Here is a 26,891-nt window from a genome sequence, read left to right as displayed (position 1 = left end):
GGACAGTTTCATTTTCCATTACAAGTCAGGCCCCCAAACTTAAGGAACTTGTAGAGTTTTATTTTGGTGCTTTATGTTCCGACAGAACATGTTTAGATAAATCAGAATTAAAAAAGTTTTGATGTCAAAAGATCCAAAACAAGTTTGTCTCTCAATGTCAAAGGATACAAGCTTGTTAGTCTAAACCAGGGGTGTCCAAGTTGGCCCTAGAGAGCAGCTGTCCTGCTGGTTTGGATGATTCCTCCACACCACACCTGAATCGGACAGATGGGTTAACAGGCTGGGGCAGAACTTGATAACAAGTTGTTTGGTGAAACATTTAATTTGAAAGAGACATGTTGGATCAGGGAAACCTGCAGGACTGCAGACCACTGGACACCCCAGGTGTAAACCATCCAACACAGTGGTTACCTCAGATTTTTGTCACTATATTTTACAAAATATGCTAAATCAGTTACCGGTATAACGGTAAGACGTTTCCACACGCTGAATACTGATTTGAAAACTGATCTGATATTTCTTAGTTCTGTTCTTTCTGTGTGGCAGCAGCACGACTGCACAACATAACTGTTCCTCCTTCAAGGAAAACATTCATTTTTTTGCATAAACATTTAATTTAGCAAACATACACATAGACATTGATTCTTCCAGGTAATTTAGAAACTAGAAAAACCCTCGGAAAGCGCAGACCTCCGCCAAGCAGCTCATTTCCACCCATAATGTTCAACAATTCCTTCCAGATCACTCCCAAACTATGGAATATAAGTTAAGTCCATTCTCTGAAAAAAACTAAAAAAAAAAAAAAACAAACCCAGAAAAACAGATGAACATTGGCAAGAACATACCTTACCTTCCTGGAGGTAAAGATACAAACATAAACAGCTGCAGCTCGATGTACACATCGTCTGGAAGTTTCTAATGTAACAGCAGACTTGATATTTGGCTGTACCTCAGCAGGTTGCACCTCTACCAGACGCTTCTGGTAACCATCATCCATGGGAGCCCGGGTAGGACATTTGACCTCATTTTCTTGGCAGAACTGTATTTATTTATTTAAGCCATTAAATAGACAAAATACCCTGAACATATGCTGACGTTCTCGCAACAGACCATGTCTCCACAAAATTTTAGTTTTGAGAGGCACTAGTTGACCAATTATTTTCTGTTAGTTTTGCTGTGTTTAGCTGCTGTTTTGCATTTGTGAACTGTTGTACCTGCAGTCTGGTCACAAATAATGTGCCTTCTTTGGCTCTTTTTCCTCATATTTAGCTTTATAAGCTCATGCAAATTAATGCTGATTGCAAGACCTTGTTTATGGAAGGAAAATGCTAATGCTAATAGCCTTCAACCTAATGTGAAGCAACTAGGAAGTTTTTCGCTTTGCAAATAAATAACATTTAAAGCAACTGCTGCAGTCTCATGGTTGAATTTTTACTGGTGTAATCCTCTGATGCATTCTTTGAGTTGGAATTATTAACCTTATACTGTAAGTAAGGCTGTGTTATGCATCCTTAGTTCTGTGGAGATAATGTAAATATGTACACAACGTGCTTGTGCATTGTAAAGCCTCTTTAAAATGCTGGGTTATTTATCCTGCATATTTACCGTACCTGCATTCATGGTGTCTCCAAAGGTCCACACAGACCAAGGGAGGGGAGCATTGGTGCTTTCTGCAAGCATCTGATGAACATCCAACAGAGACACCCTGCGAAGTGACAACCTGGAGCCCATCTGAAGGCTGCTCGGGATCCAGAGGGATGGAGCGGCCGTTGAATCTTACATCTCGTAAACAGCCTGGTGAAAAAGAGAAGAAGTGGAAGGGGAGACTATTCCTCAGGTGGAATCTTTTACAGGCGCACATTTACGCCACAGCAGGGAATGAGCTCAGATACACAGATGCAGACACACTGACACTCATAGACTTACTGACACACCTGCAGACCAATGCTGTAACAGCCAAACACACAAACAGCCGCAGGCTAAGCTGTCAGCATGTATTTTCTTTCTCTCTTTTTTCTTTTTCCTGGATATTCTCTCTGCTGGTTAGTTTGCTCACTCTGCGGGGAGCGTGGGGTCTAGGGCTTCATGTAAATACAGTACATCTCAACGCCACTGACTCACTCTCTTTCATGTCATCTGAGACATGAAAACACGTTCACCAGGATGGAAGAAATAGACGCACCAGTGAAGGGTGAAGAAAAGCATCGAATCATTTTATCTCCAACTGTGCACTCCGTTCTTTTGAGCAAACATAGCCTATTGATTAATTAATCAAATCCCACCTAATTTTTCCTCACATCCAACGGTTCATCTGATCACATATTCATCTCATTATACATCACACATGGAAAGTTCTTAGACCTTTTCAACTTTTCATTATTTTGCTTTACGTTTCAAATTCAGCTCAAAAGGGATTTCATGATGATTTTTTTCACATGCATTGCTTTACAATGTCAAAGGAAAAACAAGTCAATGAAGTGTTTTGTTCATTTATTGAAAATACAAGGCTGAAACATCCCATTTACATAAGCTTGGAGACCTTTTATAACACAACAGAGTTTGTAAGGCTTCTGCTTCACCCGCTGGTCTTCAGATGCTTCTATAAGTTGACTGGAGATCATCTAGGTCATTGATTTATTCAGATATTTTCTGTTAAATGTCAAGAGTTTGTGAAATTTCATTTTGGAAGGTGTATGTCAGCGAGCCAGTCAAACAGTGTGGTTGAGAGAGCTGTAGACCTTCCACACAGGGAAAATTTCATTCATCTCCAGAAAGGAGGAAGTTTGGAATCACTGGCAGACATGTGGGCCAAATCCAGGCTACTTTGGGGCTTATGTGTGGACCACACGTGGTCCAAATGTCAGTCCTTGGCTTGAACGTGGATGAAGGCAAGTGTTGTTTGGGTCAGAACTGGTCCAATATTGAGGAACCAGCCTGGAATTACAGCAGTAATGAGTTGAGTTTTGGCTGCCACCATCACATGGAGTCTGCAGCATCAGTGAAGGCCAAAAATGGGCCAAACCAAACTGCAGAAGTGAGCCACTTTTGGGCTTGGTCATTTACCAAGAAAAATCCAGACTTTAAAGATGAATGTGCAGGAAGTAACTAAAACTGGTCATTAATAAGATGCAGTAATCCTTGGCGGAGATTCCTCCACAGTTAAGATCAGTGCAGCACATGGAGTTACCTGATGGAAGCCATCCCTCACTAAAGGGCACATTAGATCCAGATGGGAATTTACTGAAACATGTCAGAATGACCTATAGATGAATAGAAATCAAATCCTTTCATCTGAATAAATGAAGCAGAAGCTTCCTGTTGTCAAACATGGAGATGGCAGCATCATGCTGTGGGATGTTTATCCAGAGTGGAGAGACAGGTGGATGCAGAAGAAAACAGAGCAATGCTGTTGGAGTCTTTCCCCCCACACTGCTGCCAAAGCTAACAGCTAAAGCAACAGTGCAAAACACTGAAACAGGAGTGGCTTCAGTAGGAGTCAGTAGTCAGACGCGTCAGACTTCAGAGCCCAACCCAGAGACGCATCTCTGCAAATCTCTGAGAAAGGCTGAAAGTCTCATGGATGTGCACGACTTGCTCGACCAATCCCTACTAAACGTAAGGCTTCCATTGCTGCTGAAGGTGATTCAATCAGCTGCTAAATAAAAGATCAGAAAACCTGTGAACGGAACCGTGGAAAAGCCTAAAGCAAAAGCCCGCTGCATACTTTGCCTCCAAGCAGCCAGAATTCGTCTCAGTTTTAAAGAGGTCATCTTTTCTCCTGGCTTTCTGAAATTCATTTCAAGTTTTTATTTATTATTTATTATTTTATTTATTATGTACATTATGTACTTTTTCATTCAATTTCAGTCTCGTCCTGGTGTGTGGCCATTTTCAGACGAATATGTTGGCTTGTTTTTACTTGCTTAGCCTTTTAACACTGACCTGTTAGGCATAGAAAAACTAACCAAAAGGATAATCCAGTGTTGGGTTTAAACACTCTACCAGTGGACAAACTTTCCCATTAAACCCTTATAACTTGTGGTTTGTAACAGTTAGCACCAAGTTTCATCTTTAGCCTCATATTTGTAGCTTATTCAACAAAACAAAACAAGCTTTCCTATTGGCTCTGCTCATTCATTCAGACTCTTGATCAGAACAGGTACCTACCAATGAAGCTGCGGTTGTGTCCCGAGGGAAAAGAATTCCCAATCATCACCACGGATGGATCAATAATGATCTCCTGACTTTGGCCGGGTGAGGCTGTAACCTCCAGTCGCCCTCCACCTCCATCCAGTCTTAAGGTGAACTCTCTGCCATACCGATCCAGCTCCACCTCATGCCACTCCCCATCGTCCAGATGCTGAGAGGGCAGTGAGATGTTGTAGTCCCCATCGCCGAGGTTGTAGAAAGCAGTCAGCAGACCTTGAACAACCTGAGAGACACAGTTGGGTTTTACTCTTCCAGCCAAAGAAGCATGAAACACATTTCATATTCAGGAACGGCTCCACGTCTCAGGTATTATCGCACTACTCCTGAAAGACTTCGGGATGCTGTAAAACAAGCTGTTCGATTTTGTCAGCAGATGCAGTAACACTATTTTTGTTGGAGCAGATTTCAAGGCTCGCAAATAAAATTGAAAAAAAACAAAAAAAACAAAGGCCGACACAAATGCCAGCAGACTGACAGTCTGACAGACCCGCATTCCTTCCACGGTGTGCTGTGTTCATGGGCAAAAAAAGCTCTTGAGCATAACAACAGTTTAGGAAATAGGCCAGGTCCCTTAGGTGAAGAAAAGTCAGCAAAGGTTGAGCAAGGCAAAAACAGTAAGATTTAACCACTCTGACAAGACTTTCTGCAGACAATGAGACAGAAAAATGGTCTTAAAACTCCAGCTGTGCAAATTATTTCAGCAATTTTGAAGCAATGATGATTTGCTAAGATGCGACAAACACAAGAGCATGGCGGAGTCATCCTGAAGGGAAGGTATACATGAAGGAACAATTATCTTCAGCAGTTAAGGATGAGCAAACACAACGGACACAAGCAATGTGAGGCTCCTATAACTGCAGCTTGTACTTGTCTAAAGCGTAATTGGAAACAGTAGAGCTAGATAATTCACACTCAGCCCCGGCTTACATTAACTATTGCTCCCTCAGCACGAGCAACTGAGATGTGCTCCTTACTGGACACACATAATGTGTATGAGTGTGTGAGGCAGTAAAATCTCACTGCACTCTCCCTATCTCCTCATTTTGCTTCAGATCCATGGGGGGGAAAAATGTGCAAAGGGTTTAATATTCAGGTAATCTCTGTCTGTGCACACACACAGAACAGCATACAATCATCACCAAGCTAAAAATGTTCAAGCTCACGTTTGAACTTTAACATTTCATAAAAATAAAAAAAAAGAAGCCAGTCACTCTTCACAGAATGCATTGGATAAGTGTTTTCTTTGCAGAGAGACTATACTCCTCAGAGAGCTGGATACTGTTTGTTCACAGCTAGCCCCCTGGTAACCTCTGTATGAAAGTGTGCTTATTTATTCAGCGTGCACTCTATTCTATATCTAACCTTAAAAAAAAAAAAAAAGATTAACAAAAAAGGGCAGAGAGGCAGCCCTTTAAATTAGAGCTTGTTGTTGGAAAACGCAGCGGGCTTTTGCTCAAGTGTTTCTGCGAGCTCGGGGACAAGAAGGCTTAAAATGCTTCAGCGTGCTAGCTGCAGACAGACATCAGATGCTTTATACAGCTCACCAATTCAGTTCCAGAGAGACTTTCACAGCCCGCACAGTAAAGACTACAGTCTTTTCCTCCCTCTGTCACTAAAAAGCTGCAACAAGGGAACGGGACGACATTGTTTTCCCACATGTAGGCAGAAAGAAATACAAAGACAAACAAGAGATGACGCTTAAAACAACGTTTTCTGACAAACGAGAGCTTGCAACGGAAACAAGATGTTTTCCCAGACAAGCCAGAGGTGTGAAATCCACAATAACAGAGTCAGGTTCAGTGCAAACAGCTGACCTGTGAGTGACAGTCCGGCAGTCATTTAACTTCCGAGCCTGTCTGTCAGAGGGATGAGCTGCTTTAAAACGGCATGCTGCCTTCATAAACACTCAGAAATGAGTCAGACAGAACAGACATGCTACCACGGAGGTTTGGGAAACTTAAGTAGACTTGAGTCTGTCATGTTTGCAGACGTGACTCTAAGCTCTGTACTTAAAGCAAGCTGTGTCCAAACTCAAGCAGAGGATTTGACCTTTCTTACAGGAAACAATCTGCTTCTGTTGTACTAAACTGAATCGTTACCAGAAACAGAAATAACCTTGAAAAAAACAAAAGCTTCTTTTGGTCTTTAAAAAAAAAAAGCTAAGCCTGGAAAAAAAAAGCATTCTTTAGACTTACCACGAGTCAATGTTGAGAACATACATATGCCAGTCATCCGCCCCCTTGGTATCCACCCATATGTCTCCAACCCTGATATTACTCACTCTCAGCCTGACAAGCATCTGAAGCAATCATTTATAGGACCCAATCATCATTTTAAAGCTCACAAACAAGACAATCACAGCTGTCAAGGTGGAGGTGAGTTACAAGCCATGACTCACCTCTAAGCGTAGATATTCACTCTGCTCCCGGGACAGCAGGCTGAGAATGACGCCGGCGGTGACACGTGTGCGGACCCCCACCTGGATTCTCGTCTGTCGCACGGGAAGGGACCACGACAGCTGGATCTGAATGTGGCTCCGGCCATCAAAGGAAAGCTCTGCAGACACTTGTCAGTCATAAAGACACGAGGCTTGTTCAATCAGTCCAGCTGTCACACGGGAAATACATGTCATGCTGCAGTGGGGGGGTGTGTTGGCGTGCAGAAGCGCTCTCTATAAGGCGAGGCTATCTTCCCACTACAGCAAGTTTTCCATTTGCGACTTTCAGATCTGAAACAGACTGAACTTGCTTACCTTGATCACACTGTTGGCCTGTAAATCCTTTTTCACACAAGCAGCTGAAGGAGCCCCTCTCCCCATGACAGCGGCCCCTTCCACAGGAGGGAAGCAGCTCCACGTTGGTGCAATGGTCATCAATAAGACTGCAGCTCGGCAAAGTGCTGGACGATTCAGCAGGGGAACCAAGGTCATATAGCTGGACGGGAGAAGGAAGACGAGAAAGAGGAGGAGAAATGAAAAGGAGAAAAACACAGGGAAGTGAATAAAATGAAAGGGTAGAATTCTATGTCCTTGCAATCGACACAAATGACTGGAAGGAAATGGGATTGCACAGAGCGAGGGAACTGTCTTATTATATGTGAGAATTTTTTTATACTATTATTACTATCATGATAAAAATAAGACATTTTTACTGAAGCAGGGCAGGAGTGTGAAGGAGAATTCAGCAGTGAGACAAAAAAACACATGGATTTAACCCAAAGATACCGGATAAATAATTAAATAGACCAACGGAAACACTGCGATGGACTGGCGAGCTGTCCAGGGTGTACCCTGCTTTTCGCCCTAAGACTGCTGGGATAGGCTCCAGCTTCCCCGCAACCCTGAACTGGATTAAGCGGTTAGGAAAATGAATTAATGAATGAAACATAAAAACAGCAGAAAGCGTTTAAAGAAAATTTTGGACTGAGTGATTGTGTGATGCAGGTCATCTTGCAACCATCCTACAGTCCACAACTTCTGCCATCCTGCAACTTTTAGATGCATCCCTTCTCCAACACACCTGAATCAAATGACTAACCTCCCTCCTCCACATGTCATTCAGCTCTGCAGAGGCCTGGTAGTCAGCATTCATTAGATCCAGGTGTGTTGGAGAAGGATGCATCTAAAAGTTACAGGATAAGAGATCTCAGGTTTTAAATGTAAGTCTGGAAAACTGTCAGACTCTGTAATCAAACTGGATTTAATGGAAAAAGTGTCCCAAAAGTTCAGAATACAGGTGTGTATGTGTAAAGTGGTGTTTTCGGTTCATGAAATTAGCTTCCCTCATGGATATAATGCCAAATTCAGCTTTTTAATCATATATGCGGGCAACTATCTTTGTTGATGCGTTGATGTTAAAGGATTAACATGCTAATTTCACAGATTTATCTCTGCATTAATACTTTAATTTTAATGTCAAAATACCAAATGTATTTGACAAATGTAGGCTAGTTATGATCTGGCAACCCCCTGAAATGACCTTACGACCCCAGTTTGACAACCACTGTCCTGTCAACACGCTGCGCTACTAAAACTCTCTCAAGAACTAGATGCAGGGCTGGCGGACCAGCCCGCCTGGGATCCATCACAACTCTTCCCTTATTCACAAGCAGTCCCAACAGTTGCTTAACCACCCTGGTGTGTGGTTAATTATATGTATGTGTGTGTGTGTGTGTGTGTGTGTGTGTGTGTGTGTGTGTGTGTGTGTGTGTGTGTGAGTTCTGCTGCTGTAATTTGTGTGTTTTGGAGTTTTAATTGCTGCATGGTGTTTGATGTCGGCTGGGTGGCGTATGCTTTATCGATTAAGATTTCTCTTTTTTGATGTTGTTTTTGTTTATTACCTAGCTTCTTATTCACATTTCTTTATTTTATATCAAATGTAAATTACATTTATCTCATGAAACTTCAGGGTGGTGTCTCACACAGTGATCCAACTTCTCAGATTGCTTAGATCAAGTAAATGTGAGATTCAAATCTTACAATTCATATAATTCTCTTCCTCAAACAGTCCTGTGACCCTTTGTGGTTCAGGATCAGGACATCTTCTATTCTCTTTCGAGCAGGATTTGTTCAGATGTAAAATGCATGACATAACAAATCTATCAGATCCACTTCCCGGGGTGTCCAGAGTTCAGGGTTTTTCCTTTAATTTATCTCCCGCAGCATGACGGCGTGGTGGTGAAACACAAATGTCACATTGTTATTAAGCTGCGATGATTCACAGAAAAAGCAAGTTGTCATTTTTCTGAAGCCGGCACAGTCAGCAGCAGGAAACAGCTGTTAGTGAATGTTCAGCAGCCAAACAAACACATTCAGGGATTATAATATCAAAGTTACAGTAACAGCTGAGTTCTGGTTTCTGTTTTACAGCCTGCTTCCAGTAAGTTAAAACCAGTTTAGACATTTCTTTAACTGCACTGGGTTCTAAATGAACAAGCATCTACTTTTTCTGTTCATTTCTGCAATCAATGCAGATAACAGTGAATATAATGATATAATAGTAATAAATTATATTAGATAATATAATAATCTGGATTTTATTTAACAGCAGTACCAGTAACTAATATACTAAATATTCTGCATAACATTAAAAAAATGTATTTGCTCTTCCAAAAACCATAAAAGAACAGAACAACATATTTTTACAGATCAACTCACAGGTAAATAAAAAAAAAAAAAAAAACCTCCTGGAATATCACTCATCCATTGATCTTGTAAGTCCGCAGATGGTTTGTGTCTTATTTGAGGATACCAGAATGGCTTCCCTAAGTTATTTGAACGTACTGACGTACTGCCAGCCACCTTCAATGAGCTTTACAGATGACGTGACCACACGATGAGTCTGTCATACATTTAGTGCATTATTTGCAGTATGGGATTGTAAATAGTCTGTAAATGTTTTCCCTTTTCACACAATTGCACGAAACAGTCCATTATTCGACCTGAACACCACTTGACCACCACCTGCCGTGTTTTGAAGAAGGACTTGCGCTGCAGAGAATTAGAGTAAAGCAAAGGTTCTTATTAACCAAACAAGGTTTAGGAAGGAATCAGGAAGAGAGTTTAATGATGGACAGGCGGGTTAGAAAGGAGATGGTGATGATTGAGGGCAGGTGTGTGTTCATTTAAATGATCAGGTGCTTTTGTGGCTTGCTACGTGCATCACTTGCACTTGTGAAAAACTTGTCATCCCTGTTGTCTCCCCAGGCGTTTCCAAGTAGCCAAAGTGAAGATCTGCCTACCCTGGGTTTTTATTAGCTGCTTCAAATTCCGGTGCTCCAATCAGCACTAGAGCTCAGCCTCTAAAAGAGCAGCACCGGGTATGTGGGGAGGCACGAGGATCAGGTAAGTTGGGGTGCCCTTTACATTTCCACATGTAGAGAAAAAACTGTGTAGACACACTAGGGCGAGAGGTTGTTGCCACCCCATGTATATGTTTTGGTCAAGCTCTGGTTATTAGATTAGTTAGGTAGGAGTTTGTTTGGCTTGGTTTTGGTGTACAGGTAGAGTTTGAGTTAGGACTCGTTTTGTTTTATTGTTTTCCTTGATTTTGGCACAGCCTAATGGCCCATCCTCCTCCCCAGGTTCCATAATCTTGCCACATCCAAGTCCTCTAAATAAATGTTACAGTCTTTTAAACATATCTTGTCTCTATCTGTGGTTGTCAGGTTGCACCCCTCCCAGGGGATGTAACATCTGGAGAGGGACGACAAACCGAGTGAGGGCAAGTGGAGCCAGAAAGGCAGGACATGACACCGCCTTGCCGATGCCATAGCCTTGTTGGAACATGGTAGCCAACCGCTGTAGATAAATACTGCAGGTATCTGGACAATCTGTTTTAAAAGGGCTAATTCTGTTCTTGGCAGGATTCTAGACCCTGTTAGAATTGTAGAGGAGAAACAGATGAGGAGAAAGCTGCAGGTCATATTGGACAATGATAAACAACCTTTCCACAACACCCTGGCAGGACAGAGAAGCAGCTGCAGAGAGATTCTGATCCCACAGCGCTGCAGGACTTCAAGGTTCCATCATTTGTCCCTCCTGCCATCAGACTGTACGACAGTCAGCGACTGCTAATGTGTTCCCCAACGTGCTACTTTACTACGATGCTGTTAGTATTTTACTAGCAGTGCAATCGTTCACGTCTTATTTTTTCTTGTTTTAGTCATTTTAATTACTTGAAAATATGCAAACCCATCCATCCAACCATCTGCTCATCCGCCTGTCTGTCCATCTATCCATCCATTCATCCATCTGTCCGTCTACCCATCCATCCATCCATCTATTGATCCATTCATTCAACCATGCATCCCTCCATCTATCCATCAATCTATCCATCCATCCGTCCGTCCCATCCCCTCCGTTCATCCATCCATCCATCTGTCTGTCTATCTATCCATCCATCCATCTATCCATCATCCATCTGTCTATCCATCCATTTATCCATCCATCCATACGTCTATCCATCCATCCATACAGCCGGGTTCTGCCGGAGGTTTCCTTCCTGTTAAAAGGGAGTTTTTTCCTTCCCACTGTTACCAGTGTGCTTGCTCAGGTTGGAAGATTGAGTTGGACCTCCAACTCAATCTGCTGGTTTACTTATATAGGCTGTTATGAATTGGCTTTCATTATGTTCTTGTTTTCTGTCTGTAAAGCGTCTTGAGATGGCATGGCCATAATTTGACGCTACATAAATAAAACTGAATTGAATTGAATTCATCCATCCATCTGTCTATCCATCCATCCATCCAACTGAAATTCTGTGTATTTCTGAGCCGATTACTGTAAAGGTGGCTGAAATCCAGCTTTATGTACCACTGCAAACCACGATTCTTGCATTCCAGAGGCAGAAGTTTCATATATCTGCTTCCTGCTCCTCTGCAGCTTTTTCACAGCTTTTCTCTTCATATGATGCACTAATCCAGTGGTTCCCAAACTGAGGGTCAGCATTAACCTGACTGGTCTGAATACTCCTTATCTTTCTCAATCCATCGTGCTATTTTGCACTTCATCAGCAGAAAGATTCTTCTTTTTGCCCCTCACTGCACTGAAACAGTGACTTGCTTAATAATGTGGAACATACATTTTTTCCCTTTAATTAAGCTCACCTGGGAAGCTAATTATCAAACCTGTCTGCGATTGTTCTCCGTGATCCAGAAACAACACAACCCAGATGTTTAATTACCTGAATGCACAACAATGTGGAACTGTGTTAAATGATGGTACGTTCAGCATAATCCGATTACATAAAAATTCACATTAATGCATCTGTTATTATACTCCAACAGCGTCATGCACAATAACATCGCTTTGACGTAAACCATTCTGAATCCTGAGAGAGAATCCTGCTTTTGTTATCAGAACACTTTTTTCTTTTCCTTGTTTTCGCGATGGAGACACATCAGAGACTGTCAGAGTGAATCTGTCTAGAAGAAAAAGTGATGAGCAAAGAACATCAGCATTCATCAGGTTTCCAAGTGCAGCCTTGAGGTTACATTTACATTCTTATTAAAGTGGAGTCTTCTATCACCTATGTGGTCTGTCATCCCAGCAGGTGAAAATAAAAGGGTACAATCCAGCAATCCATTCATCCAGCTATGTGCATATATTAAACTTGCTTTGCTCTGTACTTTACCTTGCTGTCCACAACTAGGTTCCTTATACATCCAGTGTAATGCTTGTGTTGTAGCTGTGGGTATTCATATGATATGTTTTCATTGACTCCTCCGAGCTGCAGCACATGACTTCCATTCAGATACCTAGGAGTGAAGTACAAGCGGAGAATGTGAGCTGAAGAAAGGGAAACATGCACCATAGTAGATTCTGAAGGTTACAGTCCAAGACTGAATTCATATTATCAGCAAATGCAGAGTGCACAGGAATGGAACAGAGCATATATGAAGGTTACATAAGCTGTCATGGTTAAAATTCCGTTTTTGTTCGATTCTTATTGAGGCTGTCATCACTTTTCCTACCTTCAGAAAACAAATGTGACACCTTGTTATTGTTTTCTTTTCTCTGAGCCTATTTTTGAAAATATGCATGATAGGTAAATTATATTGGTCGAAAGCATCCAAACCCAGTGTTTTGCTACAGAAGCTCTGCTTTTTTTAAATCTGGATGGGATGCACAAAGTGGAAATTCCTCTGCCAAGGCAGGAGTAAAAGCAGAGGCTTGTCAGTGTGTTCTCAGTCTTGCTTGTTTTCTTCTCTGTTTGTCTCTCAGCAAGATTATGCAAAAAAAAAAAAAAAATTGACCAAGTTGAATTTTCTCAGGCTTAATTAAGTGTTGATGCACGGGTACATGAAAAATCCATTAAACTTCTTTAATGACATTACTATTTGCAATCTCAAACTGAAAAACAGCCAGGAAGACAGTGAAAAGGTTTTTATAATTCAGAAGTTATTACAAATAACTTATAGAGTTGGTGTGTGTGTGTGTGTGTGTGTGTGTGTGTGTGTGTGTGTGTGTGTGTGTGTGCAGTGTTAACTTTTTAAACTCATGGATTAATTGTACAACATAATAATGAGTACGGTGTTGGGTAAACAAGCTCAGCTGCAGCCAAGCAAGAGCAGCTATGAGCAGAAACAACAGTCAGAGATTAATTAGCATTTTAAGGATTATATCTGAGGATTTTATCCACAGATTCCTCCACCAGAGGGGACGATCTGGTACAGTGAGAGCCCAAAACGGTCTAAAACATCACCGTCTGATCTTATAATGACATATAATACAGCTTCCGTCGACATAAAGAGAACACTTGAGATGCTGTGAGTGACGGAGTTTTATTTGCTTTATAAATCATCATTTACAATGAGGATAATGCTGAAGATGCTCTTACTTTGCAAACCGTCAAAAGCTCCAGCAGAGACATCTTATTGAGGTATTAATCTGTAACTATTTAAAACACAGTGGCTTAAACTACTTGCAAGCAAACACACTAAACTCCCTCTTATGAAAATGATTAAAACCATCAAAATGATTCAAATGTAACTGGTTGCTCTCTGCTTGTGTCAGAGGGTTAACATGCTGCACATAACAGAAATGGCTCATTAAGAGAAAAAAATGATAAAAGCGTACAATGTGAAGTTATTAACGCTGAACGAGAAGATTTTTTTTTTAAAGTTCTTAAAGTTCATTTTACGACACTGCAAGTTTTCTGTTGCTATGACAACCGCTGCTCGCTCCGCAGACTGTTTAGCCCGGTGGGAACGCGGGACATTTAGACACCGTCCCTGTGGGCTACGCATCTATTTTGGTTGAGAAACAGTGAGCAGAATAAAACCTGAGTAGATTAGTTATGTGCTACCTCAGAAAAGGCCCTGGAAGCCTCCAGAACTGTAATTGTTACTTACATTAAAATAAACTGAACCACTTTTATTCATGTGGCTGTTTATATGTTCTTTAAAATACAGTCTAGACCTGGAGGTGCATCATGCTTGGCTATGTTTGCAACCGGAATCTTACTTGTCCCTGTTGGGTGTGACCCCTCGGATTTCACAAGATGAACGGTCCTCTGTCATGGCCCATGAGTTCACGCCTTCTGTCTCCATGACGATCGCACTGGAGCATCGATCCAGCGTGAAGCGAACTTCCTTTAAATTGAGGGAGAGTAGACAGAGGTCAGGTGAGTTTCGGGCTGCCTTGGACTGTCGAAGTACTGCAGCCTGTGTTCTAACCTGACATCTTCAGTGCACACTGTGAGAAAAAGTGACGTGTTATGTAGGCGCTTCAGCATGAATGTTTTCTTACTTTACTGTTGCTCCTCACATCAAGGCGATGCCAGCGCTTGTCAGCCACTCCAATGTTATTTGTTAACTGGAGAACCAGGGTCCCAGAACCGTGGTTGACTTTAAGGCTAGGTGTTCCGCCAATCAGCTCTGTGAAAGAGGACAAGCACAGTGGACATGAGTCACTCTCCAACTCACCTCAGCCTGAAGGAAAAGAATAGAAAAACCTTTTTGCTGTGGGAAATTTAAAAAAATAAGAGTTTGACTTGATAACATAAAAGACAAGTGCAGCATTGATAAAAATGAAAAAGAACAGTGATGAAATGCACTGCAAATATAAAAGAAAAAAATGTCAAGATACAAATATCCATTTTGTGCAGCCAGAGATAAAAGACCAAGGGGTATATGAAAAGCATCTCCCCTCCAAACACACAAAGAAACAAAAGAAAACATAACAATGCGGCATCGCACAGCTGGATTACAGCAGAGAATTTAGACGGGAACAGAAATATGGAACAGAAAAATACTTGGACATGGTTTTCAAATAGGAAATAAAAACCAATTAAAGCGTCAGTTCATTCAAATTACTGTTCGCGGTTGGCTCCATGGATTATCCTGTGTAATGTGTCTGTGTAATGAGATGTGATGTTGATGCAGATTTTTCTTTTTTAATCTCATTTTTGCATGCCCAACAAATATAACTGAATTCACCTTTACCATATTGGGGTGAAGGCAGTAATTTGACAGACAGACACCATGACAGCTCAACAATAAAAGCCAGAGGAGAGAAGGAAAATTGGCCTTAATGTAGACAAACCCATCCTTTTGGTTAAATATAAAATCATCATGGGGTTATAAAATGACAAACTGGAAAATGTACGTCTTTATATATGTGTGTGCAAACAATGAATATTTAGAGTAAAACAGTTAAAGCACTGTCATCAAAATGCATGATTTAGACTGAGTCTGATTTGTGTGGAGGGATGATCGCTCCAGACGTGTTCCTGAGAAAATGCAGCAGTGGAGAACAAGCTGAAGCCTGCAGGACTGGATTTAACTGGGTGAAGACCCCGCCGTCACCCTGTTGGCAAACCTGATTGACTTGGATTTGACTCGGGTATCGCTGAGTAGCCAGTGAAGTTCAATAAGTAATGGACTGACATGTGTTGCTTTTGGTTGATTTAACACCAAGAACAAGAAGGCTGCAGTAAAAACATGAACTGTTGGGGTGAAGAAGAAAAAAATAAAAGATTGTGCTGTGCTTTGATGGAGGAAGATATAATTAAACTTTTGATGAGAACAGGCACTGGAAGTGCAAAGAGAACGTCATGTGTGTGATGTAAACAGGAATATTCTATCTCCTGCTCATGTCAACACCATAATCAGAGTATTGTCTTCTCTGGATCTGGGTCAGTTAGACTTAACAACGCTCACTACAAAGTCTCGTCTGCTTCTTGGACCAGGAAAAGCTCACTTATTTGAAATTTCATCACTTACCGTTTCATTTCTAAGAATAACAAAAACTTCTGGAAATGACACTCCGCTCTCACAGGGTTGCAGTGAAAGATCATTCTTGTCAAACTGTGCCACTTTTTCTAAACAGTTAATGGGACTTTATGTATTTCGGCATCATTTTCCACCTACAGCCTCTCAGTTAATATGGCCAACGGATTTTATTCAAGTCTGTTTTTATTTATTGGTATTTTTATATTTAATATCTGAGCTGTTTGTTATGATTTCTGAAGATTTTCCGCATGTCTGAAATAAACAACCGATTCATTCATGCTCATCAAGTCCTGCACAGGAACTTATTCATTTCAATCAGGTGTGTTGGAGCAGGGAAACTTTAAAAAGCTGCAGGACCACCACTGGTTTAAAGAAAACTGTTACCTGTTTATATGTTGCAATTCTTTATATTTAACAAATGAAGAAAAATGATTTTTAAAAAAAGCTAATAAACCCTGGAAAACTCATAATAACCGAATTAGAATTAGTTTAACCAGGATGTCTGTGGAGATTAATATGTCAAAAGTTAATCTAGTAGTACTAGGAATGGATTATAGTGTGTTCAGTCCATATGCAAAGTGATCCACAATGTAGTGATGCAAATAATTTATAAAGTAAATTAAAGGATGCTGTTTGAGCAAACACTGCGTTCGGGTACATGATGTTTTGGAATTAAATAATTCCAAATAAACATTATTCTCCTACAAATTTAGATGGAAATAATAATTCTGAAAGGAGACTTACATGGAAACTCGTCCTTAATTCTGCTTTACATTGGCAGGTTGGGAAGGATTCTGATTGGACGTGATGTACTTACATTTACCAAAAATAAACAAAGTTCACTTCCTGCTTCTGGTCTTTTTGTTGCAACATATAAAACTGCATGATAAGTATAAGTTTTTGTGCAATTTTCATTATAATTTTGAAGCAGCAACTCGACACGAGCGACTACTTTACTTTTTTCAGCAGCTGACAAGGAGATGGACGACTACCCGAAGACGAGAAAGAAAACGACGCGTGGAATATGTGCACCATGGAAAAAGGGATTAATCAGTCCGGATTTAAAACCAGCCACTTACTTCGGAATTAAGTTAAAGTCTGAATTGACTTTTGCATTAGGAATTAGGTGTTTACATGGCCATTTTTGTTCAGTTTAAAGCAAAATTAACTTTAATTCAGAATTAAAAAGGTATTAAAACTCCTACATAAACGTAGCCAATATGTGGTGCTTTGTGACCAGATTTTTACATGATGCATCTGCAGGACTACCAAGTAAATCATGAAAGTTAGTATCTGCGACTTGGTTTCTGCTTTCACTTGTACTTCAATTCAATTCAAACTTTATTTATAAAGCGCTTTTCCAGCATAAAAAATGTGACTCGAAGCCCTTTATAATTTAAAATCATTCCCACTCAACCAACCTTCCAATCTCAATTACAGACAGAACAGAAACGTGCACACTCAACACCCCCCCCAAAAGATAAATAAGTAAATAAAAATAAAAAATACATTTAGATAAAAACATTTAAAACACATAAAATGTATTAAGACACTGAATAAAAACCAATATATCCTAGTGATTAAGAGAAAAAAGATGAACAATTAAAAAGTTATTAAATCAAATATATAAAATCTAAACAGTATAAATCAGCTAAAAGCCAAACTAAAAAGGTGGATCTTGAACCTGCTCTTAAAAACATGTAATTCACCATGAACCAACACATAAATGTTGGTATTTTCTGGATGTTTACAGCAGCTCTGTTACTTAGAACTGATGTTAAAAACAAACGTTACTAAGGTATGGTGTCTGTAGAATCAAAAACTTGGAATCAATAGGAAGAATTTAAATTAGGAGACGGTGATGTCTGCATTGGTGATACTTTGGGGTGGAAAGAATTTAGGCAGAGGAATGTTGCTGGTATTCCTGAGCAGTGAGCAGGAAGGCCCATTAATGTGAACTGGAATGCAGTAACTGAATGTCTATTCAACAGCCTGAGAGCTGCTTTGACACTGAACCGGGGTACACATGACAGAGTAATACTGAGACTTTTAATGATGAAACTAGTTTGTCAGTGAAGCATCACATTGAAGCACTTGCTGAATATCTCACTCGACTGAATGCTATAATGCCTCACTGCACTAAAAAATAAAATTTGCCTTAGATTTGCTTCTCATCAGCTTTCACCAAGTAATTAAACACACATAATTAAGTTCCAAGTTTTAGAGCTCAGAAGCCCCCCAGGCACACATCTAATTATCCAGACTCTTTACCTATTGCCATGTAGTCTTCACGGTCCCCAGGTAAAAGTGTGGCCAGTGGGCCAGCATACAGCAGCAGTCCGTCATCTTCTTCTGTCATAAACTCCAGTGAAAGATGGCTATCAAAGCATGGCCTTATGGGAGGAAACCAGGCATAACCGTTGCCAAGGAAACTAAGAATCGTCTGCTGACAATTTGGCCCCTGAAGCTGCGGGGGGCAGTGGCACCTGTAGGACAGAGGATGGCAGAAAGTGAGTGAAAAATCCCAACAAAACAAGGGGAAAGAAATAATCTGTGTCAGTCAGTTTTGGGGCTATAAGAAATCTCTGCGTTGTCGAATCTCTGGCAAACGTGACATGCTTGTTGATGCGCACGAGCCGAGGTCTGCCTTGGCTTGAACACACTGTCAACAGACGGCGGAGAGAGCACTTTTATCAATCAGCTGTTTGCGTTAGCGACAAAGTCCTGAATATTCAGTTCTACATTAAATCAATTAGCTGCGAACACAACGTTACTCTGCTCTGCTCCTTATCTATCACAGCTGTCTGAAGCAATCTCCCTGGAGACTGGTCACGCTCGCCACATCACATTTCTTTTGTTAGGAGATAATTAAATCTATTTCTCTCACTTTTCTATGTGTCAAACCATCACTGATTTCCTGGACTTTTTTCCTGCGATCCTCCCAACACCTCCTTCTCAATCTGAAGGTATTACACACAGCTAGATTGCCTCCGCTTGTACTTATCTTCTTTGATTAGAGCTTTTGGAGTTGAGGATCACTGTTCTCGTGCAAACTGGAAATGAAATGTTATTTATAGCTCTCCGGAATCTGTTTGTGCAGAAGAGTGAAGTGGTGAATCTAACCAAGCTAAAAAAAAAAAAAAAAAAAAAAAGAAATAGATGGGCATAAAGGTGGAGATACATATGGTGGTGACAAACAGCCCATTCAGTCAAAACGATGGCGAGGATTGAGGATAGTGGTTGATCTCATCCTGTCCTCTCTACTGCAGGCATGTGAGACAAGCTGGCTCTGCTGATAATGTCAAAACCATCTATTTTCATGCAATGTCTGAAGAAGGCTGTCTGTATGAGGCTGTTTCTCCCACCACTGTTTATTGTGCAAAGGGGCAACACATGTCAAGAATACTGATCCATATGCAGCAAAAGGGACGGCTTAGCCTGAGTGCAGCCTTATGCATACATATGTAAACACTGAGCACAGCACCGCGCTCTTTCGCTGCTCTTTCATGTGGCTCATGAGAGCAATGCCCGTTCAAATCAGGATGGGCACGACCTGTTTTTCTCGCTCCTGACTGACAATATCTGATTAGCTGCTGTCAGAGGCTTCCCGGTAAGCTCCTGTAACAAAGGATGGGACTAAAAATTGCATTCTTTATGGCTGGACTGCATTCGCATCAAGGCACATACAGCACATTCCATGAGACATCTAACACATCATGGGCTTCCCATGGGCTTAAGATGCAGCAGAGACAATTTAAAAGATAATTAGATACTTTCTGTACATGCAGTCTCTGAAGACTTGACCTTTGAAAGTCTTGCATATTCATGTAAATAGCATTAAAGGAGATTTTAAAAGTTGTGAGCATAGAGGGGAGCAGATTTGAAATAATCCTTTTGCCCTATATTTATTTAATCTGGGCATTAGTATGTGCATGGAATTAAATGCATGCATTTTTTTTTCAGCTAAAGGCTGCAGAGACCTTTATACTTGGAGGTGAAAGCCTTTAAACTGACTACAGGCATTTATCAATATCTAAGGTTAATATTCCAGTGCTGGCTATAACCTTGACACAATATTGTTTATCACCTACTGAGAAGATTTGCACCACAGGACAGGTTACAACTCCAGATATTTGTAGATACTGAATACAGACAGAAAGGTTCCCAGAATAATTGAAACTGATTCAACCTTTTGAAAATCAGCCTTCATCTACTTACAGCTTGCAACTCTAAAGAGTAACTCAAGACCACTTGGTCTCTAGGGGCACTGCTTGTAATCAGATTTCCAGGGTTTCCAGCAGAACCGGAGTGAAGAGTGCAGCACATCAGGAATTTTATTAACACTGTCTTTTATCTTTCAGGTTCCTATTTTGACTTAAGCCTAGCTGCAGACATGCCTCTCACCTGTATCCATTCTGGGTATCGACACACGTTCCTCCATTTAGGCAGGGATTAGTGGGGTAGGAGGAGCAGGGTTGGTGGGTCATTTCTCTGGCAGCGCAGCCGCACACAGCCGAGGATGTCACTTTCACTGAGACCAGGGATAGAGCGCCAGAGTCTATCAAAGTGGGTGAGTCACTGATGCTTAACTGTGTGTAGCAGCCGCCGGATGTCTTGCAGTTTGTGCGCACGCACTCGTCTACCTGCACCTGGCTCACATTCGTACGGAGGAGTGACTGCAGCTGCGGCAGGAAATGGAAGAGGGGAGCAGCAGAGGGAGACAAGAATGGGAATTGCATTAATTGGCAGGACAGAAAATGGATATTTCTATCCCCAAATTCGTTGCCGTGCAGGACATAGCGGCACGGTACACTCAAAGAGACAAATTGCCTCCACAAGTCATGCAAAAGAAGAAGACAAGGCCGTCAGCATAAATGTTACAGAGGGAAGATAACCACATCGATTCATGATGGCAACATGGCGGAAGGAAAGGGTTTCACAGAAATAGGAAGAGAAATTGATAGCTGAATGAGAGACGAACAGACATGACAGGGTCAGGCTGAAAACAGACATGAAGCTGGTGTGAGAGTAAAAGGGCAGATAAAAAAAAAGGCCTTTTTATCTTTTCCCCTTTAGCTCCCAAGTTTATCACTTGATTTATGAACACTGATCTCTATCAATCTGACAGGATGGTGTATACACACCTTCTTTTTATGTGCTGCGAGGATAGCGTGCAGTTTCTCCGGGTGCAAGTATCCATTATCAGTTAGCACATAGAAATGGACGTCCACTGTTTTCTTCTCTACGTCTGCTATGCTGAAAATGTTGATCGTTCCTGGTCTGACGGACAGCGTTGCAGACAGGAAGTCCCAGAACACCTCCAGTCGACTCTTCCCCTCAACGTTAGTGTCGATAAACTCTCTCGCTGTAATGCCTTCAGGAGACAAGGAGAATAGAAGCTCAAGACAGAAAAACTACTGACTCCTCAATGACAACTACAGAGCTGATCAAAGTCTACGAAGTTCCTGATTCCATTAGCACCAGAGGCAGCCGAACATCTACCTCTATTGATCCATTTTTCCTGAGTCTTGATGCAGCCCAGTACCGTTTGTTTCCGCACCGACATGAAGTCGGAGTCTCCATGACAAAGTGCCGTGTACGAAATATTCTAATGACTGGAAAAATCAATCACTTTTGGGGTGCAACCTCACTGTAATATCTGGTGAATTTCAGCCGTCATCTTTAATCTCTCAAATAAGATAACGACTTGAAGTCAGAGGAATCCATAATAGCCTATGACTCCGTTCACCGAATGGCTTTTTAAATGTCAAGGACTTTACCTGACACTTCCAAATTGACCTTTATAACTCAGATTTGATCTGAGAGACTGTCAGAAAAATGAACACTCTAACATAAACTTCAGAGTGTCGACAAAGAAGAAAGAGACAACTGTTAGGAAGACACAGAGCGAACAGTGGCTTTACAATGCTTAGAAATGCTAAACAATGCCATTAGGAGAAAAAAGACGTTTGACAGCCTGTTATTTCAGAGTTAACTGGATTGACAACCTGGTAATCATTCAATGAAAAGCACCAATTTATTCATGCCGATGGCTGACATTGTCTCTTTCAACATCGGCCTTGGCAACAACGAAAAGGACCATTTTTTTCTTAGAGACAATCGAGACGTAGGCTCAAACCAAAAGGCTTTTAATATTATTTCATTTATCTGTTTATTTATTTACTGAAAGTTGTGAGGCCATGTAGTCATGAGCTTCTGCAGCAACCATCAGGTGAGTCAGTGCTGCTGCAGACGTTACCTGTCAGGCGCAAGGAGGCCGACGACACGATGGCTTTTTCTGCCAGCTCCCTGACATGAACCCTGACTCCTGAGATCACGTCCGGCCACACCCCATCGGAAACACCCACCCGCAGCCAGTAGCTTCCAGCTGGAGCGTTCTGCCGGATGGTCAGCACGCCAGAGCTCTGGTTCAAACTAAAATACCTGCGAGGAGAAGAGGTGGGGAGGGAGCCTTTCAGTGGAAGATGACAGAGAAGGAAAATAAAAGACAAGTGGCTGCGCTTGTTTGTGCGGCTCCTGGCTGAATGACACGCAGAGAGCTGGTCACTGATACTTTTAGGGTTTAGGCCAGAAAAAAACTGGATTTGGATTAAGAGGAAAAACAAAACTCAACAGCAAGGAAAAGAAGAGAGAAGAAAAAGATCTTTGGCTCCTTCAGCTCCTGAAAAGGCTTGATAGTTGTCATGGTAACTGTCAGAATTTAGTATATGAATAAAACAAATATGCAGTTGGTATTTCTAATCTAATTACTAAAGTTTGAATCCTGAACGGCAGCACAAGGTCCCTGATGTTGTTAAATGTGCTCCGATAGGCGGATTCATCTCCACGCTGTCATGCAGGTTGATCCAGATTTCTTAGTTTGCTGGAATTTGATTGTAATTTCCAGAGTGGCAATTACTGATGATGAAAGTGATTAAAATCTCAGCGGAAAGCGTGGCATATATGAGAGCCTGGGGAATTGCATTTGAGATTATGAGAAAAACCAGTTAGGCGTTTGTGAAGACAAGCGATATCATTCACAGAGGCATCGTTAGGGAAATGCCGGCTCATCGCTGATTCCACGTTTTCCTCTTTGTTGTTCAAATTCTACACTTTGTCAGGAGTTTCGGTGCTTTGTAGCTTCTGGATTGCCCTGCTCATTTCGAGATTTGGGGTTTTTCAGAAGAAAACATAACAAAACATTCATTTAGCAGTCCGCTCTTACTTGGCTGCACTTGTCTCCAGAGTGTAGGTCTTGTTGTCCCAGTCATCTGGATCTGGGGCATACACCTTCCCTAGTGCTGCATTTACCATCCTTCCTGTTCAAGGTAAACACACACACATGCACACACACACACACATTGGTTCAGTCAGGACAAATTCTGCTGATGCCAACACTTATCTTTTCGTCCCTCTCTTCTCCTTATCTTGCATTCTTGTGTTCTGTTCTACTTATTATGCTCATAACTGTGGAGTCCCACCGCTGGAATGAATAGGCTCTCAGTGCTCCACTTCAGAGAGCGTGGGGCTTAAGGAAGCGAGGCTATCTCAGTATGGATTATGTTATTATCGACCTGCAGTGCCAGAGTACTGCAGCTGAGTAAACAATGGCAGCTTGGATGAGTCACGCCGCTCCTGTTTCCCACAATTACCAAAACTACCATGTAGTTCTGTGTAGGATCAAAACACTAACAAGCCAAAGTGCCTAACCAACTTACCTGCAGGGGGGTTAAAGACACATACAGACAAAACGAGAATGATGATCCTTGCAATAAAGTGAAGTTTATAACAGCTTTAGGCAAAGTGTTGGCAAGGGAAGAATGTGCTTCCAGCTTAAGAAAATGTTGATGTCATTAACATAACAAAACATGGGTAAAATGTAGAGCGTAAGTATGAATTCCAGACTGCGCTGAGCCGTGATAACTTCCCTTCAGTTGTAGTGTCTCCTCAGTCAGGCTCCGCCTGCAGTGCAAAGCTCAGAAGCCAGAAGGAAAAGCAAAGGAGATGTGGGGAGGCGTGCAACTCACCCTTGCGGCTGTGCACATAGACATCTTTCTCTCCTGCCTGATGGGCATTGTCATTATGATCTCCAATAGTGATGGTGAGAGTGTTTGTCGCTGTGATCTGAGGAACGCCACTGTCAGTCATTATCACCGGCAAGTGGAACTCTTTCTGCCTTTCCCTGTCGAATCTCCGCAGGGTGGTGAGCGTGGCAGAGCCGTTCCCGTGGTCCAGTAGGTGGAAGTCAGCAGAGTAAACTGAGGGCAGAGAGAGAAAGAAAGGGGGTCCGTGCTCTGGGGAGTCTCTGTCCACAACGTGAAGCAGAGTGGAGCTCTGGTTAAGCCAGACCACTTGAGGGGCTGGACCGTTTTCCCACAGCACGGGAGTGTAGGCTGTCTCCAGCTCTGGCCCGTTATCATTCATGTCGAGCAATGGCAAGTGGACCGTAACACTGCCAGTCATCGCTGGTGTACCACGGTCTGTTGCCATGACAACCAGCTCATAACTTGCCACAGTTTCCCTATCCAGCGGCTTGGCGACGGTGACAACGCCGGCACGGCTGACTGAAAAATGCCCGTACGGGTCTGACTGGGGGAGAATGGTGTACAAAACATTCCCATTCAGGCCTGAGTCAGCGTCAGTGGCCACGACCTGAATTATACTGGTTCCCACAGCTACATCCTCAGGCAGAGGGGAGAGCAGGTGGGAGTTGGGTGTAAACACAGGGGCATTGTCATTCTCATCCTCCACCAGAACCAGACAGTGGATGATGCTGGCAAAGTCGGAGTCCTCTACCCTGATGCTGAGGTTAAACCGCTGCTCCCCTGGCTGCTCAAAGTCCAGCTTTTTCTTCAGCCTCAGCGTGCCCATCTGCTCCAGTCTGTGACTGACCATGTAGAATCGCTGCTCGGAATCTCCTGCCACCACGCTGAACGCCAGCTGTCCGTATGTGCCATCGTCAGGGTCCACAGCTCTCAGCTCCAGAAGGGACGCGTCCTCCTGCGCGCTCTCAGGTACACGAGCACCACACCAATCCTCTCTGAATTTTGGCACATGGTCGTTGATGTCTGTTACAACAATAGTTACAGTAGCTGTGCCTGTCATACCGCCGCCGTCCCTGGCCTCCACTACCAGGTGGTGTCTGTCAGCGGCTTCTCGGTCCAGACCCTCTGCTGCCACAGATATGGTGCCAGTGCTGGAATCGATAGCGAAAAGGTCAGCGTTGTCTGAATTAATTGCATTCTCAGTAATGCGGTAAGTGAGGATGGCGTTTTGACCAACGGCAGCATCGTCCAGATCCACCGCTGTCATTTCCACCACGAATGTTCCTGGGGGAGAGTTCTCGGCCACGTTGCTAAGACAGTTATCAGGCGCGCATGAGAAGGTGGGGGCATTATCGTTGATGTCCCACACGTTGATAATAACGTCCGTGAAGCCGGTGAGCCCCTCGCCCTCTTCGTCCGTCGCCATGACAACAAAGCGCCAGACAGCACGCTCTTCCCGGTCCATGGTACGCTGAGCGTACATCTCCCCCGTAATGTCATTGATCATGAAATGCGACTCTGCTCCCTGACCGTGAATGGAGTAGCGTATGGCGTCCTGGTCTGCGTCTTTGTCCGGGTCGGTGGCCGTCACCTGCACAGATAAAGACAACTTCCTGAGAAAAGGCGTTTAATCACATCCACTCAAACCCAAATAACTGCTTCCTCTTATCTGCTTCAACCACCGCCCGAGTCCTCTTAGCTTAGGATTGGTTTTAGACAGCTCATTTAGGTGTTTGCACATTTTTCTGACCACCTAGATTAAAGCAGTGAGCTCTGATCAGGCATGTTTGCTGCGTATGGCCGGAGAGCAGGCCTGACAGCCTCACCGCTGAATTCCCCACACAAGATCCATCACCGCTGTCTCTGCGAACGAACAGAATTAAAATTCTATAATGTTTAGAGCTGGGGTGAAACAGCTGCAGTAGATAAACTGAAATAACATGTCAGGGGAAAAAAATGCAGTAATTATTTAGTTGCCCTATAAACCACTGAGAGCAAAGAGGAGTAATTACAGATATTTATGTTTTAATGTTTTTAGTTTCCTTTTTCCATGAAATGTACTGGTCTCTTACCTGCAACACAAACACGGGCGATCCATCCAGCTCCTCTGCGACTGATCCATAGTACTCATTCATGGAGAAGACAGGCGCCTCGTCGTTCTTATTGACCACAGTCACGACGACAGCTGCGTAGTCTTCCCACTTCCCGTCTGAGGCCAGCACCAGTAGCTTGTACCTCTTCTGCTGCTCGTAGTCCAGCGGCTGTGCAATAAAGATCGTCCCAACCTCTGGCTCAATGTCAAAAGCACCGCCTTTGTTTCCAGATGTTATCTGGTAGCGCAGCTTGGCGTTGGCCCCTGCGGCGGGAAACACACGAAGAAATGCAGGTATAATTTCAGAAGTTATTTGCAGCTTAAGTCGGCTGCTTTCTCTTCCTAACTTTATGCTGTAGCACCTTTGCAAAAGCAGAAGAGTAAAACCACAAGGGGGTTTCTCCCCATTTCGTCCAAGACCTGAAGATTAGTATATTTTCATGTAACCCTTTCTTGTTTTGATTACTTAATTAAATGGAAACTTTGTACTTTGTCTCCTCGGCTTTAATCAGATACTAATTAAAAAGAAAGAGAGAGAGTGCAGGAAAAAGTAATGAGAGAGGAAGGCAGTATAATACACCCTGATAGTGCCCTCTGGGGGATGATTTTAAGGCCTGGGTGAGATTGGGGGGAGGTTGGGGGGCAGTTTAGTAAAGGGTTAGTCAATAGCTGAACTTATCCACTGTGTTTCCATCAATCTGATGTTTTAACATTGGAATAGATGAGATAATCTTCTGGAACATACAGTCTTTACTTTCAATCATCCCATTGGGTTAAAGAAGCTAAAATCCCATGTAAATACACTAATCTGC

At 42.4% G+C, this 26,891-nt stretch overlaps 1 protein-coding gene across 1 annotated transcript in view; it reads right to left on the bottom strand.

The window, feature by feature from the left end:
* LOC306771411 (neural-cadherin-like) overlaps positions 1–26,891 on the bottom strand; it is a gene marked incomplete at both ends in the record, with an annotated part of 122,294 nt that overhangs the window by 8,475 nt on the left and 86,928 nt on the right. The window contains 14 exons of the mRNA XM_079260576.1: positions 1,611–1,794; positions 4,168–4,432; positions 6,608–6,774; positions 6,962–7,142; positions 12,342–12,465; positions 14,174–14,301; positions 14,459–14,586; positions 18,214–18,428; positions 20,347–20,624; positions 21,087–21,316; positions 22,202–22,386; positions 23,168–23,261; positions 23,970–25,578; positions 26,060–26,343. Coding sequence (XP_079116702.1) covers positions 1,611–1,794; positions 4,168–4,432; positions 6,608–6,774; positions 6,962–7,142; positions 12,342–12,465; positions 14,174–14,301; positions 14,459–14,586; positions 18,214–18,428; positions 20,347–20,624; positions 21,087–21,316; positions 22,202–22,386; positions 23,168–23,261; positions 23,970–25,578; positions 26,060–26,343 — 4,072 coding nt within the window. The remainder of the gene's footprint in view (positions 1–1,610; positions 1,795–4,167; positions 4,433–6,607; positions 6,775–6,961; positions 7,143–12,341; positions 12,466–14,173; positions 14,302–14,458; positions 14,587–18,213; positions 18,429–20,346; positions 20,625–21,086; positions 21,317–22,201; positions 22,387–23,167; positions 23,262–23,969; positions 25,579–26,059; positions 26,344–26,891) is intronic.

The sequence above is a fragment of the Telmatherina bonti genome, assembly GCF_933228915.1.
Source record: "Telmatherina bonti genome assembly, chromosome: 2".
NCBI lineage: Eukaryota > Metazoa > Chordata > Actinopteri > Atheriniformes > Telmatherinidae > Telmatherina > Telmatherina bonti.
This window is presented reverse-complemented; position numbering and strand designations above follow the sequence as displayed.